Raw genomic sequence first — 23,614 nt, 5'->3', positions numbered from 1 at the left:
ATGATTCAGAGTTCATTTTAAAGAGAAATAACGTTCAAAAAAAAAAAAAAGAGGAAAATAAACATTTTAAAGTGTTATAAAATAATGTTACTGCTTTCAAACAAACAGAGAACAAAGGCACTGCAGTCTGAGACAACGCAACGTTACTGTTGTGACCGTGCTCTGATTCTACGTATCAGACCATTAAAAGGGCTGTTAGGTTCTCATTGATCAAAGAGTGCCTAAACTTTAGATAAGGCTTCCTTTGTCCTGAGGTACCTTCATCACTCAACTCTCCTTGCAGTTTCTCTGTCAACAGCAGGAAAAACTGCTACCCGACGTGCAAAACTACAGAGATTTACTTCTTAAAAAAAATAATAATAAAAAACATTTTCAGAGATCTGGGTAGAGTTAAAAACAAACGGCCAGAACAGAAACCAGAATATGGAGACAGAACTTAAAGAATTAAAAAAAATAATAACAACAAAAAAAAACAGCAGCAAGAGAAATTTCAATAGTAGGTATGTGAACGAAAACAGAGCGTGAACTGAAAACAAAAGGATTGGAGGTGGTCGGGAATCAAGTTAAAATCTTCATTACAACTCCAAGAGGAGTACAGACAATCTTTGAGCAGTGGAACAAATTAACAGGATCGCTATGTAATTACATGTACATGCCATCTAACCACTATGGAGCACAAGAAAAACAAAAAATATCTGGGAAGCCAACCAAAAACACGGCCTAAAGGAATTACCTCCACAAAATATCACAGCAAGCACTACTTTCTCTAGAAAGGCTGAAGAGCAGTGGGTTGCTACCGAGGTAAGCAACCTTCCAAGACAGACAAATGTTGCGCAGCTGTTTGGGTTATTATCAAATGCAAAAACAAAGCAAGGAAAGGAAAGAGAACAGCAGCCCCACTAAAAAGCCGAATTGCTTTGCACGCAGTACTTAACATATGGAATAAACAGTACTGAGGCAACACAAGGGAACAATTAGTATAAACGGTTTTGTAAATACCTTGGACAAATCCCAGAAGAGAATAATACCGAGGAAGACACTGACTAATTCAGAGAAGGGAAGGGGCCTAGATGGCTTTTCTGGCCTCCTTATGTCCTTATGTGCCCCGTATTTATATTTGTATGCTTGCATTACCCAGCATATAGGCTATTTAAGGTCAGAAAAGCATTGCAGTAGCACAGCTGCCTCCAGCAAGCAGAGCTTGACATCACTAAACCACACAGAAGAGCACAGCCCTTTTATTGGCTTCAACAGCAAATATCTGCAAGCAGAATTGTTTCGCTCTATTTGTACAGGTTTTTCCACAGTCGTATGGTGTATCCAACTTTGGTACTAACAGAGTCTTGTTCACTTAAACTGTTAAATGGCTGAAGTTTCCCCCGCATGTACTATCAGTGGCCCCTGACCAGAAACCAGCTCCAAGAACTTAGCTTTAATATCCAACAAAAAAGAGAAACTACATTTTCATATACTCAAGTTTCAATTCCTGCCAAAATTTAATTTGGCTTTCTCTGTAGGAAGTTTGACACATACTGCATACACATATCAAATACCACACATGAGATCTGCGACACAAATCCTCCGATATTCTTTGTTGACACACATGTATGTTCTCCAAGCTATACATAAAATATTCCAGACTTTTTCCATTAACACACTGGCTACACAAATTGCCAAAGTAATGAAAGGCTGAAGTGGTTTAAAAAACCCACTGAAATGGAAGGGTTTCAAAACACTGTTACTCCACAACATGGTTGATGATTGCCTTTAAAGAAGCATTTACGGGTATTTTCCAGAATTAGGCAGACATTTCAATGACTGCACCAACCTCCCAACAACACCACCACCACATACACAAACAAACATGCAAGGAAGGTGTGCCTTGCAGCCTACACCAGAGGTTTGACTCTCACCATCCAGATCAAAGGCCTGGTGGAGTACCCAAGTTTCTCCCCCTCCAAAGGCTCCAGGCTTCTTGCAGTGGAAATCAGGGTGGGATGTGGCATGTCGAACATCCAGGTCTTGCCCTGACACCAGCTTTTATTTGACCAGGGTGCAGAGGTGGGCCCCACAGTTTAGCTGTAGCCTGTGACAACTCAGAGAGAGCCAGAGAAGTCTCTGATATACAGTGAAAACAAGCAGGGAGGGGCTATACTATTTTTTGGTACAGAAGAGGACTACGCGTACAAGAACGTAGCATTTTTCTCCTCAATTGCTAAAGAACACTTCTCTACACATACAAGGAGTGTACAACTCTTTGGATGTAAGGTGGCCCACAGGCCACCTCTAACTACCTCTCTGTGTTTCTTCCACATTGCAGATGAATTAGGTCCAGCTGGTGCCCAAGAAGTGCTGGCTGTAGAGAAAGGAAAGATAAAACGTACAGGACTCATCGCACAAAGCCCTGCTCTGCACCAGTTATGTTTTTTTGCCATCTCTGCCTTCTATAAAAATCAGCTTACATGGTTTTTTAGAAAGTGAACCTACTAAATACAGAAACTCTACTCCATTTAAAGGCCAACTATTCTGAGTTGCCTGAAATCTGAACTCTTATTTAAAGAAAGCTGAAGTTTAGGATGCCGGTGTTGGGTTTCTCACTCAATGAAGCCTTGTTACTTGATAGGGGGATTCCCCAAAGGAAAGCTCTTAGGAAAAAGGTTCTCAATATTTCTGAAGGAGGATCTGTTATATATAGGAAAAGATTATTCAACACAAAGTTTCACAGGCAGGAACATGCTTTTTATACATACTTTCCATGCAGGTCCAATGTACAAGTGCAGAAAGCAATCAGAGGGCTTCTGCTAACACTCACATGAGTGGAGTAGCTCCTGTAGTTACAAGGAGGAGCAGTAGGATATACATGTATATATATATCCTATATATCTATAAAGAGAGAGAGAGAGAAGGATATAGCATGTCTAACATGCCTTAAATGTAATCAGCAATAGAATGAATCACATTCTTGACAGCAACCTGGGAAAAGGAAACCCCCAGAAACCCAGTAGTCACGTTGTAAAAATCAACCACAATTTATTTTGTGGAAATGGCATCTTCCTACAACAGATAATTAAGAAGATATTAAAACTCATTTAAAGCAGACCTTAAGCTCAAAATGCCATTGATTATTGGCACAAGATAGAGACGTGGAAAGCAATGAAAACAGAGGTGGTACTTAGTGCTGCTGGGGGGTGGAGAAGTTTACAGACAAAAAGCTGGATGGGGATGGTTGGATTCTGGCATTAGGCTGGAGCAGAACCTAAGAGAATGCGCAGGGAAAGGAGGAAGCATGACACATGAGATGCTAATTGCATGGAAAAATGGTGTCTGAGGGAAGAGAAAAGAACAGGGAAGATGAAGATTGTGAAAATGGCTTCTCAGAGGTTCATAAATGCTCTCCTTCCTAGCCACACATGCTGGAATATGCATTTTCAACCAAGCCAAGCTTATCAGATAGGATTAGATAGATCAACCAGGGTCCAGTGCAGGAAGCTGTGGACTATGAAACAAGAGACTTGGATTCTGCTACTGCCTCCTCTACTGATTTTCTGGGTGACAGCAATTTACATTACCTATCTCACTTTTGCTCTTAAAAGTACAACGGTAATGACCTCTGTTGTAACGTATAGTATACATTATATGCATTATTAACTAGACACTCTAGCTAACTGGAGACACATTAGCTATTTAATTGCCAAGTAAGTCTCACATTGTACTCCCATACTGCCAACTGCCATGGCCCAAAACCACTCGGCACTGAAAACAAGGCCTTGAGGTAATCTTGAAGGATGTATTTCCTTTTTTTTTTTTTTTATCACAGGACAAGGAAGACCTGAGGCTGAGATCCCTTCATCACTGGTGTTCCTCCTTTCCCAGTTTCCTTCCTCTCTGTGCTCCTTGATCCACACTTCCCATGCCACCAAGTTACCCACTGAAATGGCAGCAGCTGGAATGCGATCTCCAGTGGCTCCTGCCAGCTCTCCACTATTTGGGGAAAGAAAAAGACAACAGCGGCAATCAAAACTGATGTGCTTTACATATCTTAATTCTATGCTTCACGTGTTTTAGAAGTTTATGTCTGAAAACCCTTAACTCTTCAGTTCCAAGTGTTCATAAGTTTGTCCTTACTGAACATTAGCATCTGGAAGGAAGCACTAAAAGTAGCTAACTTTTTGTTAACTGTTTCAAATAATAGAATAGGAAGAGTCTGAAGATAGAACACTATAAATGTGCAGATTGCAATTACAGTGAAGTTCTCTGAACACAAATGACTTAGTCACCATATTCAGAAAGCAAGCCACATATCCCCAATATGCAAAAATCCCGCTTCAGTAAAGAGTATTCTGTTAGGAGATAATGTCACATTCTGTAGCAGTGGGTTTTGATTTACATCAAGAACTGGGAGAAATACACACATGGCAACAATAGCAGGTTTAAAAAATACTTGAGGAAACTTGAGTCCAGGAAACTGTAGAGTAAATGTACCTTTCTGTACTCAATAGCATTTGCTGCCAAGAAAAATTGTAATTAACTTCTTGTAGCCCGTTTCTCAGGTTTGGTCATTAATATGAAGCTTGAACTGATACAGTTGAAAAACAAAAGCTCAACTTTGATCTTCAAGAAAGATCCTCCATGACCTGCTCATGTGATGACATTTAAGGATAAATTGGCAAGAGTCTCTAACGTGTCAGATAATTTTTAAATCTGATGCAGTCAGTAGCTTCAACTTCTAAAAGGAGAGTTATTTAATTCCAAAGAGACAGTTTGTGGAATTAAGCACACTTAACAGAGAAACTTCACTGCTTCATTATTTCCCTGCAATTCCTTATTTCATTTTTTTTTTCTTTTTCTTTTTTTTTTTTTTTAAAGGAAGTATTTTACAATCATATGCTATAACTTAGTCCTAAATAAACAAACTCAAAGTTAAGTTTCCCTACATACAAATTTCACAAATCTTGTAGGAGCGGGTTTTTTCATCACTTTATAAAGAAACACCTAGTAAAGTACTATCTAGTGTAACATTTAACTCCAGTTAAAAGACCCTCCTGTTTGCTCTGCTACTGCCATATTCACAAGCCATAGGGTAAAAAGAAATGACACTTCTTTCAAAGTTCTCTGGTCAGCCTAACTAATTTTACAAAAATGATTTCAGGGCATTCATGCTGCCCCCAGAATTGGCCTGCACAGTTCTTTAGACCAAAAGGCCATACATAAAATAACAAACAAAATGTTCCTATTAATGTGTAGGTAAGAAAAAAAAAATCCTGCCACCTGTTTCAGACATTTTAGTACTACCATGGATACATTCTGCTCAGCAGGCTTCCTTTCTCCTATAAAAACATTTCAGGAAACGATGAATTCTGCTATGCATGCTCTAATGGGCTGGGGAAATATCTAAGAAAGACACTTAAGAAAAGGCACCAAGGATGTGAGAATGGCAATGAAATACCCCTCAAATCAGAAGATCAATTTAGGCCATAGAAAAGCCACAGAATCACAGAATCGCAGCCAAAAGCATTTGATGTTTCAAGAGAAAAATAAGTGCCTTTGTAAAACTAAAATGAATTTCAGTATCAAAGTAAAGACCACACAATCTAAACAACACCTAGAAAATAATATACAAAATTATTCCAATTTTAAATACAGGTTAAGATTTCAAACCTCCAAAATACTGGCCTAGCTAGTAACTGAGGCAGCAGTAATTTTCAATGTCATCGCTGAAATTAGTGTTGACTAATTAAAAGTGCTTCTGACAATCTCACTGTACAAAGATACCAGTCTAAAGATATGGGCAACAGTAAAGAACCAGGAACACCTTTATGAATAATACTGTGTGATGCCCAAAAGAAAAATTACTTTGTTCTTTTTTCTCCCCTTCATTATCACTCTTAGTAGGAGATAAAAACCCCTAGCTGCAGCGATCCCACAGTAAAAATGCTGAGGAGGATATTTTAGAAGAATAGAGTTTTATAACAGTACTTAGAAATGCCTGTCTTAACAGGGATTATTCCAATGAAATATGTTATAGCGTATGACAATGTAACATGAAATAGAACTGTAGGTTTAATTAGAGTATCCTGAAAGAAACTATATGTATACTGGTGAAAAAAAAAAAAAAAAAAGACACAAAATGAATGCAACACCTTAGTGGAAAGGTTTTGTATCCAAAGAAAACAAGTGTGTTCATTGAAATTTCTGTAGAACGTTCCACTCTAGACAGATGAACGTAGAAAAGGGGAGATGGGAGATTTCTTAAAAACACAGTTCTGTTTTCTTTTAAAATTTCTTATTTTTTTTTTATACATTTTTTTTTTTTTGCTTTACAATTGATTTCTTTAAGGTAATTAATATATCATGGAAAAACACACAGATACACACCTGTCAGGTTACAGAGCCTTATGCATAAAGGTCGACATTCCAAGAGAAACCTAACCAAACCCTTAGAATGAGAAAAACCTGTGAAAGTCTGCATAATCTGAGCCTCATCAGGGGACCTGCAATTCTGCAGTTATCATATAAACAAACTAGTAGTGTAGTATTAGTACAATACTACATCGTATATTAGTATATTAATACAGGAGGCTTTTTCATACTGCTGAAAAAAAATAATAAAAAAAGTCAACCTATAACTTCAAACACATCAATGAAATATTTCTTTGAATCTTCCTCACAGCACAGAACTGAATCCTCTTCCTAACATCCATCTCCAAAGCCTTGCTCTGAGAATACTGAGCACTGGCTTGTCGTACAGCATACAACAGACCCCAAACCGCCCAGTATCTCTTATTCAAAGAAACTGGGTACTTCATTACCTAGCAACAAAATCAATCCACAGAACTGCCTCAAGTATTTCATACTTCAATGATTAGGTCTAATTGCTCAGTCTCTAACTGAAAGAAAACCATCTCAAAAATCTCACTATCTGAAACATTTAAGAACAGCATTAACATATCCAGTATTAAAGTGCCATTTAGATGATGGAAACAAAATCTTAATTCTTCTACAGTTATTTTCACTAATTGTTCTTTGTCAGCTGGTACAGCTGAACACCTGGGACAGAAGTACAACTCAATCTGTTTTGACTGTCAATCCCAGTCTACCCTGATCTCTTCTGAAATGTCAACGGGCCATCAAGGGGAGGCTGCAGCAAAGCAGAAGGATTTTTAGGACACAGGAGGAGGTGCAAAGCAGAGCTAGGCTGGAAATCAAGTTGCTGTACTGGCTACAGTTAAAGAAGATTTGGATGATGGCACAGTAGCCAGCAGGAGATCTTACTGTCTCGCTGGTCAGCCGTTACATGGAGAGGCACAACAAAGCTAAGACTAATGGAAGATGAAGCCCTGCAAAGGCAACAGTCATTCTGGCCTCCTCTATTTGCAAAGATACTCTGGGATTTGAAGAAGTCATGAGCTGACTGCCTTGGCTGTCTGCTACCAATTCTATAGAAATCATGAACTTGGATGAGCAAACATTTTAACATGCCAAACAGAAGATCTCGCTTCTGTCTCCTACAGACAGATAAAAACGACACAACCAATCATTTAGAGACTGTGAGTTCCTACATGTTTTAAAACAGTAGGCTTCAGCCAGCGACATGCACTCACCCATACTAAGGCAAGGCACGCTGGCGTTGGAGGAGAAACCCTTTGCAGTAGCCCTGCATCTCCAACGCAGCGAGGGGCAGCCCTGGGCAGCACCGTAAGTGGAGCCCACCGCATGCCCTTCCTCCTCCATCCCCCAGCATCCACAGTAGAAAGGAGAGCTAAGAGCTGGGAAACACTTTAAAGCAAATGCACATGCTTAATTTTCTCTTCATTTTTTTTTTTTTTTTCATCAGGGAAAAACAGGCAGAAATGTTCAAAGTCGAAGAGTTCAGACTAGGTTCTTGTTATTTTTCCCTGTCTGTATGAGAAGGTTAAGCGCAGTCACCGAACTTTGAATTCCAGCCTCAGTCACGAAGAAGCCTCTGGCACAGCTCCCAGACTAGTAAAAAATGACCATTTCAGCCCCTAAAGCATGGAGCCTGATCCATTAAAGCAAAACAAGTTCTCCTGACAGCTGGTTTTCTTAGCATATTCACATCCGTGTATTTATCAGAGAAAAGCCCTCCAGGACAACAGTGTTTATTACGGGATTATTTCTGTGAATCCAGGGAACACAGAATTCACTGAGCAACACTGCTTCTACTATGCTTTCTTTTTTTCTTAAAATGTGAACCCAGACAAACCCATTTTTATTTTAGTTTTTTAAATACGGACTAATCACGAAGAAAAAAGACATAACACAAAGAAAAAAGACATAAAAATCAATAAATTTGATTTTTATCAAATAAGAACCCCTGCAATCCCCTTTAATGTGCAGTACACTGACAAACGTTTTAAGCATTAATATAGAAATTAGCTGTTTGATCTCTCAATAATTCTTTTGATTTAGAGTCTGGTGACTTTTAGCAAATGGAAAACAAAGATATGACAGATTTTTTTTTTAATCATAAATTTCCTTCCCATATGAGTCTCTAGTATGCTTTCACAGAGAAAGATGATTTTGAACAAGCCAGATGCTTTCTACTGAGAGGTTTAGAGGCTTTATGACAAATGTATAGAAGTATGGCAGAGACATAACGTGCAAATAGCCCAGCAGTTCCTCATGGTGCAGAGGAAGCCTCGGCATACTCCTGTGCCTACCTAGCAGGAGGAAGAGAGGTCAAGAGGAGGCATGTGAGGGGCCTCTGGTATTGACACTGCTCAGCTCCAACCTTCTTCCCAAAGCACAGCAGCTGAGAGCTGGGGATGAACAGCATCCTGCGAGCACTTCTGCTCCCTGAGGAGGGACGAGGAGGAGGACTGGCTGGGGACACACACTCGGGGATGCTGACAAGCACCATCCTCTCAAGTTGGGTGGCCCGTCTGTGGGGTTTCCCAGCTCACCATTTCCTCCAGAAGTGTGCAGAAACTTGTTTTTATGATGGTACAGTTGTGCTGGGAGGATTTAACAAAACGTTATCATAAATACCCCTCGTTCCATTTTAACTTAATCTGATTTATGAAATTAAAAGCAACTGTTACTGGCACTGTACCTGTTTGCTGATACAGTGCAAATAAAGAGTAAGAATTCTTAAAGAAAATTATAAAATGAAAGATTCTGTAAATCTTCCCTTAATTTGGAATCATTAACAAGAAATTGTTGTTAATGCGTTTTAAACAACTGGTAACTAAAAGAATGGTTTTGAATTTAAAAGTTTTAATGAAAGAATTAAACTACGCACAGTTATGATCAGCTATTGTTGAGACTTTTATAAACCAACATGTTTCCCATCCCTGAGAGCTGGTTTTGAGGTGGTTCTTTTGTTTGTTTTTAACTGTAAGATCTGGACTTTATTCTCTTACAGACACACACTGCATCACAGAAGTCAACTGAACACTGATAAGGACCCAAAAATGCAACAATACTTTTTCACTGCATTGCTACCTCTTACTAATAGATGACCTTTTCTAAGCCTAGCATCTTAGCCCAAAACCATAAAAAATGGGCATTTCCCCGAATTTCCCTGATTTAGCAGATCTCTTTGAGAGTCTATGACAAAGAACAGTCAGTCTTACCAGTATTATATTTACCATCCACCTAAAAATAGATCAAATGTACTTCACAATAGCACTTCAAAGCAAAAATACTATATTCACATTGCTAGGACTCAAATTCGCTGACAAGATCTGTGGGTAAGTATCATTTTTAGAAAATGCTATGTGGGAACACATGTTTATATGGCAGAACACAAAAGCAACGAAAGCTCTTGGGAAAGCTGGAGATAACTCACATTACACAAACAGACCCTTTACTCTTATTTCTCTCCAAAGACGAAGCGTTTATATCTGAAAATGCCTTTTTTATACATCAGGACAAAGCCATTCCTGATTGCTTGTTCTTCATAAGGTGAAGAGAGTCATTATTAACAAAATAATTGTGGGAATTTTATTTTTTTCCTGCCTTATTGAACGCTTGGGAATGTTATGTAGACAACTGTCAACTACTACTTACTCCACCTCAAATTCTGCTGCATAAAAAAAATACACCAGTAACTTGCTTACATGGCGCTTGTAGATGCAATTATTGTTAGCAGCAGGAAAGAACTTTTATAAGCAGAACACAATTCAAATGTAACATGTCATGGCCTCAAGTCATTAAAACTAATCCTCAGGGCTTGTTGAGGCTTTTTGTACTTTTGGCAAAAAGTATAAAGAAGTACGCATTGTTGCTTTAGTTCCCAAACACTGGAAAGTTAAATATCTAGACTGTCAGCCTCTGCTAAACAGAACAGAGATTGGTTTTGGGAAAGAACAAAAGACAAATACATCTTTGTTATTATAGCTCAATCAAGCAAACACTGAAAACATACCTATACATTTTCTCATGGCACAAAACGTAGCCAGAAGAGTAAAGGAAGGTGCAGCAGCTCACAACAGAGTAAACCAACTTGCATTGAAAACAAGAGACATTATGCCATTAAACAACAAAAACCTAAGTTAACTCTGTGTTAGGTTACTCCAAAAAGTAACACAGTGAACCCGAACCATAAGCAATCCATCTCTCTCCCTCTCAACTCTTGGGTACTATGGGTATCTAGATACCACGATGAATACTTTACAAATCCGCAAGGACAGACTGAGGTAGGTAGAGCTATGCTTTCTAAGTGAAGTTATCTCAAGGTTGATAAAGAGATAACGTGAAGAGGTATGTCATGGAACTTAGGTTTTATTGGTATGATTTTAAAATGACTACATAAGCTATAAAAGACAAAGCAGATACTATGTCATCAGACATGTCAGGTATGCACTAACACCATCCAAATACCTTTATGTTTTATTGCTGTACATCACATGTTTAAAATCAAGTATTTTTTATGGCACTGAAAGAAAATGCAATATTTTTAGGAAAGCAAAGTGTGCCTTTTGTATTGCTACTCTGCTTTGCTACTCAAGAGGTTAACATCTTTCTAAAGACACTTGAAAAATGAGAGAATCAGCAATGCATTCATTAGCACATGGGTCATCTACATATACCTGGGTGGCCTGCAATACACTTAAGAGTCAACATGTGACTACAGCTAAAAATACAATGGAAACTAATGACAGCCCATTTGCTTTTAACAGTAGCTGAGCAGAAGAATCCTTGGGAACACGGACGGATAATTACACGTTTGACTAGAATTATGCCTTCGACTAATGTTGATAAAAGTGAACTGATAAACTATGAAAAACTAAAAGCTGCTAAATACATTATTCATGTGTGTGTACGTTTGCATGTGTGTGTGCAACCTGCATTTTCTTAAATAAAAAATCAGGGAAGTCTTCTGTTTTTATCTTAATCAAATCTTGATCTTTGTTTTTTAAACTGCATCCACCAGCTTATCCAGACCAATACTCTGTTGAGTAAAATGTCAAGATACCATGTCCCTTCACACACACCAAGTTTATCACTAACTTGTACTAAACTGTGGCAGACAGCATTTCCTATCTGCTCCCTACCCAGAAGTGTTATGACCAGTTCAAAAGAAAGTCATTGTGGTACCGACCAGAAAAACAACGCATCACTGAAACAGTGTTAGATTAGCTTGACTACTGAATAGTTGAAATGCCTTATATTGTTACTTTTTTTGAAGCAGACACTATGACACTGAAATACTAAAGAGAAGGACGAGCATTAAGACATTCTTACTTCCAAAAACAAGAGAAAAGCAGTTTAATGAAAACAGACTGATTTCTGATCCTCGCCCTTCCTTTTCAGGAGTTCCTCAGCAATCATGTTTGCCAACTGCATTGTCCAACAACCTTAAAATTAAGTATTTACATATTTCTCTGGAAAAAATAAAGTTAGTAAAGCTGCAAATTCCTAAAACACAGTTAATAAAGCTCTTCAGCTTCTACAACTCTATATTTATAAGTGCTATGTATATACAGAGAACTTACCTATACGCGTATGTATACACCATCGCCAAAAGAAAAAATAAGTAAATATTGCCCCACAATAAAAAAAAAAAAGTATGTGTGCTGTAATGTAGGACACACTCAAAAATACACTGCTGCAGGAAAACACAACATACTTTTCATGGATTAATATGGTACTACATGTGGCCAATGATGACGTTTCTTCATCCATATGTGATCCAGCCACAGATACAGAACTAACAGAAAGAAGATCTGTCATTCCTTCACCACACACACGCTTGCAGTAATCATTATGACTTTAAGCAATTTAAAGCAATATGACCTTATCACCTAGCCAACATTTTTTACATAAATGAAGAAAAACATGAAGGGTTCAAAGATGAAGTTGAAAGAACACTCCAGAACAAACTGTTTCACTTACTGTTCAATACGTGGGGAGAGATACAGTTTAGGAAAAACCTGAGTAGCTTCTGCATCCTCAAAGCTAACAGAGAGAAGTGCAACATCTTCTCCAGGATCTTCATTCACATCCTGTACATTAAAAATAATAAAGCGACACATTAAAAACTAAGTACTTACAAACTTGCAGACAGAAACTAAAAATGTCAAATACCAATTTAAGAGATGCTTAAATGGGGAATCTAAACAGTGACCACCAAAAAATAGGGTGAAAATTAATATTCTTCATGTATTAGTACTTTGAAGACATTCTGTAGTGCTTAATTTCAGGCATCAAAATACAATTAGTGTGTTAGCAAGTGTATACTAATGTAGCTCCTCTTTGGCTGAAATACATATTTCAGTAAAGATGCAGACTTCATTTTTAACAATTCTCAGTTAAATGCTAACAACAGACATAAATGCCAAGGATTTATTTTTTTACATTATAGTAGCATTGAATTACAACCACAGATTTTGTATTTGTTATTTTTCAAAGTATATGGTACAAAATTTCTGCTGTACTCAACTCCTATTTCTGCTGTAGACAAAGAAGTTTTTTGAAATTTATATCTAAAAGTCATCGTCCCTGAGTTTCCCACAAATTAGATCCCTGCATTACTTTCGGAAGGCTACGCACACCGTAAAAACTACCGTAAAAAGAAGTCTTGTTAAGACCTGACATTTCTCTGATTCATGAGTCACAGACAGTACAAACAAGTGAATTTCTGCTCAACACAACTGCATTTGAGCTCCTGACCTCTGGTTAGGGCCATGAGTTGGCAGTACCATTGCCTTCACTTACAACAGGTAGTAAATACTATGCCACTTGCTACTCAGAAACAAAAGTCCTTTAACACGTTTGTGCATATGCACACAGCGACTTGCCAAGATGCATTTGTTTTTATCCGTTCTGGAAAACTATGAGAGGAAACAGATAACCCAACAGATCTGCACTCGGAGCAGGATCACGGTGGTGCAGAGTGCCCTGGTCTGGTCTGTCACACACACAGCTGGGAGGAAGGAACATGCAAACCACTTAAACATTGTTCGGAGACCCTGCCCTATCTGGGGGAAAAAAGCAGCTGCTGAGTGGTTTCAGGAAGATGATCTCGTGCCATTTGAAGCTTTGGCAGGACCGAAACTGTTAACGTCCAGAGAGACTAGCTGCGTCTTAGCTGTTACGTGCAGAACACAACATGCCAAGAAACTTAGTGATAAGCTGCAGGGAAGAATGGGTCTTAAAAAAGCCTAATTGTCTTGCATGAAAAATGAGACAGAGCTGACAGTGTTTTCTTAAATTCTGCCTTGGTGTGCTGCTCACTTCTGACAGCTGAAGGAAGAGTGTACTCCTATAAAATGGTCACAGGCGCACTTAGGCTGGGAAGGAAAACATGCTTTTAAACTGGAGTTGCAGGGTAACGCTCCACACGAGTAGTGAGGACGAGAATTAACTGCATTCCTCTTGAGGCATGATCAGGTTATGGATGGGACTACACGACGCGATGCCTGCACAAGCAATGGACGGGACCTCGCGGCCTACATTGCTCCTTTCAGCAGCCTACAGCAGAAGAACCCCGGCAGATGAGAAGGGTTTTTTTCAGAAAGTGAAACCACCACCACCCAAACAGTGCAACTCCTCTCTAGTCATTTCCCTGGTGTTTCATGCATTTTCATCGTTAAGGAATTTTTTTTCAATAAGGAACAGCTTTCTCTCCTGAAGCTGGCTATGGCATTAATTGGCCTTCTTCTGATTAATTTGCTAATTGTCAATCAAATGAAAAGAACCATTAAGACATATTATACAGTAATGCTAATGATTAAAAATATTTTACTATAAGGGGCATTCTTCAAGAGATGACAAATATGCACACTACATTCACCTGCGTACACACACAGCTCTGTCAAGACCACATTCCTTTGTTTCTATGTGTTTGTTTGTTTGTTTTTTCAAATACCTTGTTTTTATGTTTTTACAGAAGAGAACCTACATGCTTCTGCCAAACTATATGGACAAACCCAAACGTACTTAATCTTGCATTTAGTGTTAACGCTTAAGTTGATGTGCACACCCACTTTACTATCACGCATACGACCAGTTTCTAGAATACCACTCAGGTGCCTCCTGATCAAAGAGAATCCAAACGAGGAAACAAAAAAAATCAGGTGAACACCACTACAGCATCCATTACCCTATACACCATTATTACACTGTATTCCTGCACTCACTAATGGCTACTTTAATATGGAGACTCATTCCAGAAAAATAAAAGATACATAAATAAACATGACATTTTTGCGTGTTAAGCTGCAACAAGCTAATGTGCGCATTACGAGCAATAAATTGAGATGTAGTATTTTTCATTTACAAAAGCAATACACAAAATAAAACTACTGTTGCCAGCACAGCACTGCACTACATTCATATAGCTACTGTCCCATCTAAATAAAGAAATTAGCATTCTTCTCTAAGTGCCACTTTTCAAGTCAATGTATATTTTTGGCCCACAAAGCCGAAAAGTTAAAATTGTAGCTTAAAAAAAAAGGTGACACAAAACCAGTAAGTGTTTCTATAGGTTTTAAAAGGGTGCAATGCAGTAACACCATGAAGTTGCTCAACCTGGTTTCTGAGATGGCCACAGATTTACGATGAAATCCCTTTGTATTTGCTACTATAGAGATTATCACTTTAAGACTTTGTTCCTTTTATTTATGCAAGGATCTGCTCGGTAGAACTGCATTCAACCTTAGTACGTCTGTTACAACTGCCATTTACAGAAGTAAATTGAAAACACATGTCCCACAGATAAACTATGGAAAGCCTTTTAAATTAATAGGCCTTTTTGATGTTGTCTGTGCCAGTCACAGATTAACTCCTTCAGCGATATCTCTTTTGGTCATCTCTACAAACCTGCTAATGCTAGGCGAGATGATGTATCTTTGTATCAGTAGGCAATGACATTGCCCCAGAACAGGGGCTGATATCCTTCCCTCACACCAAAGAGTCCAAAGGCAAAGGCTGTTTTCACACATCATCAAATTCCAGCCAGGCAGAGTCTCCCCTTTCCCATCTCTGCACGCTGATTTCTCTCAAGAAACAGGCAACGTTTCAATAAAGCAGCAAAGCAAGATTGCCCCTGCTTTATTTTTCAGTTAGCTTCAAAAGAAATAGTGACATTCAGTTGCTTCTTCAAGACTAATCCCTTTTACAAAAAAAGGGGCTGTTGAACTCACGTCACAATGTGTTTTTAATATTAAAGTAGCTCTATTCATTCTCATAAGTTGCATTTAACCCACAACAGTTACTGTTAAAAGATTTTTTATCAAAACAACTAAATTTTACATTTTTAAAGAAAAAATGATTTTGTAAAAATGAAGAATGGCAATGTCATATAAAAACTAGCAGTCAACACAAGAACTGCCATGTTACAGTACCAGTTCCTACTCATACATCTTTTTCCACACAAGACTTTACAGAAGGTATTATTAAATCGAACTTTCACAGAATGCAGCATACATCCTGGGCCACAGGAATTTTGAGGTTTAAAAATTGAATGTTGCTAAAAAATATATCTGAGATCATTAGCTAAGCATGTGATAATTACACACCTATTAGATTTTCCACAACAGTCCCATGATTACCAGTAAAAAAAAATTTAGCCCACTACAATATGAAAGATTCAACAGCGATTTTCATGGTGTCTTTCTGCCATCTTGTTATCCCGTTTTACTAGGTAGTCCAAAATAATCTTTTCCTTATTTCAGAAGAGACCTATTCAAATCAAAGAGGAAAAAAACCTGATGCACCGTTTGACACCAAAAATAAATACTTTTCTACCCCAAGAACTGCGTTTTCCTATGTTTACACAATATTTGCATGGTGTGGGTTGATCTTTTTGCCTAAAAGTTCCTGCAAAAGTAACTGCAAAATAGTAGTAAAGCACTGTGGGTAAGGGATCAAATAATAACAACAATAAAAAAAGACTTTCAACTCGTATTTTTAAAAAAATTTAAAAAATATATATATTTTTTTTTTTTTTGGCTATTACAGAGAACTGTTAGCAACAACTTACAACAATAAATAGCACTTTTAACAAAGACAAATGTAAAGAGAAAAATCATGGTATTTCATTCTAATTTACCCTTTCTCTACTCAGCCAGTGCAGGTGAAATGTTCATTAAACATACATGTTGGCACTGCAGGACAAAAGGCCACGTGAAAATACAGATACAGGGCAAATGAAAACAGAAGTTATAAGAACTTTATTTTTTTTTTCTTCCAGAAACTTGAGGAAAAGACTTCAGGTATCAAAAGACTTGAAAATAAAACTTTTAAATCCTACTTCTAATTGTGCCAGCACTGTCTAAAGAACCACTTTCATTCATATCAAAATGAGTTCACATTCAAAAGCAGGCTTCTTTGTTTACAGCTGCTCCCTCTGCAAAATCCTTCATCTTTTCATAAAGTTCATATGAGTCGTGTATGAAAATTATTATCAAAAACACCAAGTACAACATCTAAATGGCATTGTTTTCTCATATCCTACCTACTGTAATTGAAAACTGGGAATTTACTGGAACTGACAATTTATTATGAGTCAGATGCTTGATAGCCAGTCCAACCAAAACATCTGCTCCGCACAGTCACAACTGCTATAACCCATTTCCTCTTGTGCCTGGAGTCTAACCAACTTGTACATTAGAGTTCCTTTTCCTTAAAGATGCAGATTCTGGAAAATCAGTTATTACCTTTTTTTAGTTATCAGCAGAAAAAATCACCTTGCAACCTTTTATTAGGGCATTCTTTCAAGCAGAGGTATTTTTATTTGTGGCACGGAAGTGTGCTTGCCTGCACCAAACTGCAACGCGAAGCGGTTGGAGGCTGCATCTGCAGCAGCTCTCCCAGGGGAAGGACAACTTGCTCTTGATGGGCAAGGACAACTCACAGCCTTGGGACTTATTTTTCAATGCAAGTGGAAGACTCGAGAGCTATGGGGCATGACCCTGGGGGACAAGAGTATGCAGTGGGCTGGTGTATATCGTAAATTTAGGTCTTCTGAAAGGAAGAGCTTAGGGATATGGTTTAGTGGGGACTGTTAGCGTTAGGTCAGAGGTTGGACTCGATGATCTTGAGGTCTCTTCCAACCTAGAAATTCTGTGTGTGATTCTGTGATAAACCTAGGATTAGGAGCAATTAGGAGCATGGTGTGATCAGATCAACTCTAAAGTACGAATGAGGAAAAGAAAAAAACTGAGAATTTGGTAGAAAGAATGGGAAAGAATGTGCAGGAAGAGAGTATTGACTGGCTTTGGGAAGGACAAGCCATTTCTGGCCCAAAGGCTGTTGAGAAATGAGGGAGGAGAGCAGGGCTTCTGGTAGGGCTGCTAAATTTGTACCTTGAGCACAAATGGTAATTGGTCTGAGGATAAAAGCAAGGTAATGAAAAGCACACAAAGCGCCCAGCCCACCGCATGTTCCCTGAGGTAAAGAGGGGCCACACAGATGGCTGATATTGCAGAAGCCTCCAGGAACAGATAAGCTAGCTAAAATCCAAACTGTATGGGTCAGGCCAAATCTGCTTCAGGAGGTTCCCAGCCCCAGCTCACGACTGCAACCTCTTCCTGGAGGTTTCTGACCTCTCATCTCTGACAAACGCTGAATAATCATCCCTGTGGTATGACTCTAACCGAGGGGACGGAAACCTCCAGCCGATGGGGAGAGGATGGGATCGCTTAAAATAATATAAGCAAGGAATGCACTCAATTTACAACTTGTGTGATGTGATGGAGCTGGAGGAAGGTGGAGGCTATGAATGAAAAGGTGGAGGAGTGCGGAGCTGTTGATCCTAACATCCGCAGCCATTTTATGACAAGCTGAAGTCTCAACTTTGTGGTACCTCTCAACCCTACCACGTCAGACAGCATCACAGAGCATGCAATTTATATACTAGGATCCCTTCTGGAGAAAAGGCCTCAAGAGGAGAAATACATGAGAATAGAAAGATATCACAAAGGTAGTTTCTCTTAACCCATGTGATTTTGCATGGCACGTGCCTATATTGGAACCGTACTTACTAACAACTGTGAACAACAGAATTTGTTTTTGAAATTGAAATACAAATTGCATCAGAGAAGAACACATAATGCTATTTGCTTTATTAGTACCAACAGGCTACTTGCATCACACTACTTCGCAAAGTTTGGCCTTTTCCCTCCAAATGACAGCATGTGATATGATAAAAAACAACTATCAAACAAACCACAAGCAACTTGTACCCTTAATGCGTCGTAACTTCATTAGCCAGCCTTGATACAAGTAGTTACATGTTCTCCAAACCTTTTTATGTATTTATTGTTTTTTAAAAAAATAAAACATGCTAGGGGAAAAGTAGGCAAAGGAATGTGAAGTGGCAAATGAGACTTAAGAAATCTGCTTCACTCTAGGGAAAATATGTAATTATTCCAGGAAATTCTTTCTCCTGTCTTCCAGGAAATCCACCAGGTCTGATCAAGGAGTGCTGATTCTTTAAATAGGATCTTTAATGAAAACAAAGGCAGTCACCTTGCATGCACTGTCCACTGTATTGAAATGATCCAAAAACAGTCTCTCTCCCAAGGTAATACAACAAAACATTTGCCTAACTCAGGCAAAGAACATGTTTAAAGCCAGAGTAATTCCTGTTTTAAAAGTCACATGAGAATCAGGTGTCTATGAACAACACTGCAGAATCTCAAGAGATATTTCTGACACATTAGATATTTTTTTACTGGATTTTTTTCATTAAAATGAAATCAAGTAAAGATCTTTTGAACACTGAGCAATACCTCTAAGTATACCACTGGGCATCAATAACAACATGTAAATAAAAAGATTTTTCTTAAAGTGTGAGTAACATCCCAAATATTTTATTTTGTTTGTTTGTTTGTTTTTGCTGGTAGTTTTTTGTTTGTGTTCAGACGCTTATATAAAAATTATATTGTACTCCTCTAAGACAAGAATTTGAGGTGTGTTTTGCCTATACCATTTTCTTTTATTATGGCCATGGAAATTTACCACTACTCGCCATATGAATGACTGTCAGAGTTTGGTAAAGAACGCTGTTAGGAAAGGCTTAAGAAAAAACAAAAGGTTAAATAGAATAACATTCTTGACCATTAAAATTCACAACTTTCAAGATTCATGCTGTTTAAATGAATTAAAGTTAAGTTGTTTTGACAGCACAAGAAGTTGTGGTGACAATTCCATTGCAGTAGTAACTGTTCGCTTAGGTCTGAAAAACAATCTCAAAAAATAACATGGATGCCTTTAAAGGTCAAAAATATACTTTGGTAAGGGCTAGATTCAAACAGAATAAATAAAAATTGTGGCACAGTCTAACAACAATATCGGGGTGTCCTTTCTGATGTGTAAATACCACTGATTTCAAGAGAGCTAAAAAGTTGCTAAATATTCATTTTATAAACAAGAAACACAAACTACATGTGAGAATCATTTTATATTGACTGAATTACATTTATTACCTATGTTTTAATGACACTTGAGTAGCGGATACTTTTTCATTTTAGGAGAGACACAAGATGCCAGTGATCTTAAATTTCAATTCATTCACTGAAATGTAACTACAAACACATTAGCTCTATCAGCTCTAATATCAGATATCACATCCATCTTAAAATAAGATTAAAACCAACAACATTTACACAGCTAGGAATGTCCATGCAATTAGAATAAATTAGAATAAAAATAACAAAATGGGAAGAAACAATACTTGGAATACTTGGAAATAATACTTGGACTCTAGATTACTGGGACCTGACTTTGCCTACAGTCATGAATCACTGCTTTTGTTTGCTAGGACTTCAATCTGTCCATCATTATAGAAGGGCGCCTAACCTTCTAATTTTTGTTTTGTTTACTTCTAACCTAATTTATAAACATATTGGCCAAGTTCCAATAAAACAATAGAGTGTTATCATTAAAAAAGAACCTTATCCCAAAAGATCTCCCAATGACTCTGATGAAGTTTTATAGGCAGGATACAGATACAAACAGAACCGTATCTTTCCTAAGACCTAAAGCAAAGCAATGATGCATCTCTGCCATCACCAGCTAATAATGGGCTGCACAAAGTGCTCAGAGATTCCAAAGCTCACTTTTTATAGAGGTCACCCTGCCTCCTCTTAATTGGTGAGCAGCAGTGGCAGCCACTCAGACCAAGCTCATGTTGCCACATCTTGACAAAAAACTTTTCCTTTTAAAACCAAGAGCAGCACAAAAATGGTTCTCTGAAATGAAGATGTTATTTCTTCTACCAATAAACATACCAATAAGCTGCTTTGCTGGCATCAGTGGTGCTACTGGCAGAATAAAGAACAGCACAACCTGAGCCACAGTGTGAGAATCTGGCTGAAGGCACAAGACTGAAAATGTAAATGTGTCCTTATAAGCACATATCCTAGAAAAATAACTGTTTAAAACTTGTTGTAAATAGTTACTGACATTTTTTTACAAAAGGTTTTATGTCTGGTAAACATGCCCTTGAATGCCTTAAAAAGCCATGTTTAGTTAGAAAGTCCTGGGTAAGCATCAAACAGAGGACAAGTAGTATTAAAATTAATGCTTGTACTAATAACATCTGTATCCTGAATCAGGAATCATTAGAGGATAGCAAGGTAGCAAGACAGGAAAAGAAGACAGCAAGAAAGAGGAAAAGAAGCTCTACTTTGTTCCTTTGGGCACTGCATGTTAGTGACAGACATGCTGATTTTGTGCAAGTGCTAAGTTCAGTCATATGTATTACATACGCCATACATGTTTATGTATGTGTTTGCATTGTATGGAGGACTCATTTTCATTACTGTTTTAGATGTTATCTATTAAATCGTTCATCTGAAATGATCAATATTGAAGAGTTCGGATTTATGTAGTGATACAACTAATTCCAGGACTGTCAGGGTTCAGGGACTTTCTGGACTACCTGGCCACATGTCAAGGCATTTCCTTGCTAAAATCAGACACTACAAAACATTTATTTCACACCTATCTCTGCATTGCAATCCCCTTTTCACACTTTGAATACCATGGAAGAACCGTATTAGGAACCAAAAATGAAAATCTACACACACCTTTAAACTACCCTCACGTTCAAAGGCGAAGAAACAAGATGTATTACACATACATAGAGTTAGGCTGAAATACTTGGAACAACATTAGTTAAAAATAAAGTACATTTACAAGATTTCTAAATGTGAAAAATACACTTTCAATGCTCTTAAGAAGCAAGCAAATAGCAACAAAAAGAATACACAAAACACTGCTCATTTAGATGACTTATAGCAGGTCACCACCATGTGTTTTTTTTCTTTATAAATCTCCCAAAGCTATCTGGCTGTTTCCTCAATATGCAGCAAGGACCCATTTTTTACCATAAGCCCTGTGTTTTTAAGTTTGCTTTCAGAGATAAATATCTGGGGACACGTACAACTTGGAATTCAAATCCTTCACTAGGATTCGAATCTCCAGCTCAGTTTTTGAGACAACTGGACTACAACTTATTCAGCATGCAACATTCACATTCTTGTCCCCCATACTACTGATTTCCCACCTCTTTAAAAATAGTCATGTCCCTGCAGAGGCCAAAAAGCAGTCATCTCAGGTCCCAGTGGAAAACAAGATCTGCTAATAAATGCCCGTGTACTTAACTAGAGAGCAAACAGATCATTAATAATTTTTGAAATAATCTTCCTGTCAAGACAACTTTCAAATTTTCCAGTACAGCCTTTCTAGACATGAACATTCATGTTTTCTCTATGTAAATTAACAAAACAAACACATTAATGGCTCTGCACAGGGCCCATGATTGAAAGAAGATTGAAACGCTCTAATCACGGGGGAAGAATGGCATTTCTGGAACCATGTTGCAGTTCAAGGTCAGAATAAGACTTTTAGACTTTTTGTTTTTAAAATCAATTCCTTTTAATAGAAGCTTTTTCTTGATCTCCACATATTCTTATATGTTCCTGGTTCAGTGATTTTTGCTCTGTAGAATCAGAAATACTATAGATTACATGGGTCACAACAAAAATGCCAGTGTAAAGCCATATTCTGAGACACATCTTCAGTGAACCAGGAAGTACCAAGAAGATTTCACAGATGAAAAAGTGAATAATCAAAGTGCAAGGTAAAAGCAAGCAAAGTTACACATGCTCAATACTCTTTCACTGCTGCAGCCTAGTAATGCTGACCTGATTTAAAAATATGAAATATTTCCTTTTAAGAAAAGGTGCAAATATTAAAAATATTAACTGCTAGGAGTTGTTTGGACTATTGTTTCCTGACAAGAACAGGAATGTTTCATATTAAAGTCCATAGCACTTTTAATTTGCAAGCTATTTATTATGCATTCTTATTTCAAGTGTACAATATTGTATTTCTTTTCATGAGAAATCTATTATCGCTTTGTCCCCATATTACTCACACGCCTACAGGATCTGAAAAGAGTGGGGTAAGGTTGGTTGGGGGGCATATTCTGCTTTGTACAAAAAAAAAGTGCAAGTTGGAGCATCCTGTTCCCTTGAGCCCGATTCGCATTCATCATTCCAGCAAACAATGTGTACGGTGTAATCATGCACACAAGGGTGTAAGTGTACGGATGTCATGAACAGCATCTTGTAAGAACTAGTTACTGTAAAAAAAAAAAGTTTATTCAGTATAGAAGAGAAACACAGCTTTTTTCCTTGCATTTGTGTGAAGGTAGATCCTGTTATAGGTGATAAGCAGGATGCTTGAATGAGCAATAAAAACTGTCTTAGTAAAAAAGGGTTTGTAAATTGTTAAATAACGTGAGGAAAAAATCACAGAATTATTCTGTTATATATATAATGTCACATTCTGTTCTATGTTCACAGCTTTTATACATTGCTACCTTTGTAAGCAGGTAGTACAGGATCCCACCAATGTCACCACCATGCAGAGCACAACATCCCAAGGTGTGGAAATCAACAGAACAGAACACCCCTGTTCTCGGTCAGATATTCAGCTTTCTGACCATAAATCTGAGCTTCATGTTCTTCAGTAAGGAGGATGACATGGCCATACAAAAAGAAGAGCTGGATCATGACAATGGTTTGAACTGGAAGTTTTTTTTACCCTGTCCTATAGAAGAGAGGATTCAGTACTTCTGTTTTCCTTTTGTAGTTTTGCGCAGAGAATTTAAGAAATTAAAGCCTAAACACTT

At 37.9% G+C, this 23,614-nt stretch overlaps 1 protein-coding gene across 3 annotated transcripts in view; it reads right to left on the bottom strand.

The window, feature by feature from the left end:
- Positions 1-23,614, bottom strand: part of BABAM2 (BRISC and BRCA1 A complex member 2) — a 167,012-nt gene that overhangs the window by 69,300 nt on the left and 74,098 nt on the right. For all 3 annotated transcript variants that reach the window (XM_038176415.2, XM_038176414.2, XM_038176416.2), the window contains exon 7: positions 12,361-12,470. In XM_038176415.2, coding sequence (XP_038032343.1) covers positions 12,361-12,470 — 110 coding nt within the window. The remainder of the gene's footprint in view (positions 1-12,360; positions 12,471-23,614) is intronic.

Source organism: Anas platyrhynchos, chromosome 3 (assembly GCF_047663525.1).
Source record: "Anas platyrhynchos isolate ZD024472 breed Pekin duck chromosome 3, IASCAAS_PekinDuck_T2T, whole genome shotgun sequence".
Classification (NCBI taxonomy): Eukaryota; Metazoa; Chordata; class Aves; order Anseriformes; family Anatidae; genus Anas; species Anas platyrhynchos.
Note: the sequence above shows the minus strand (reverse complement) of the source record. Positions and strands in the feature narration are given on the sequence as shown.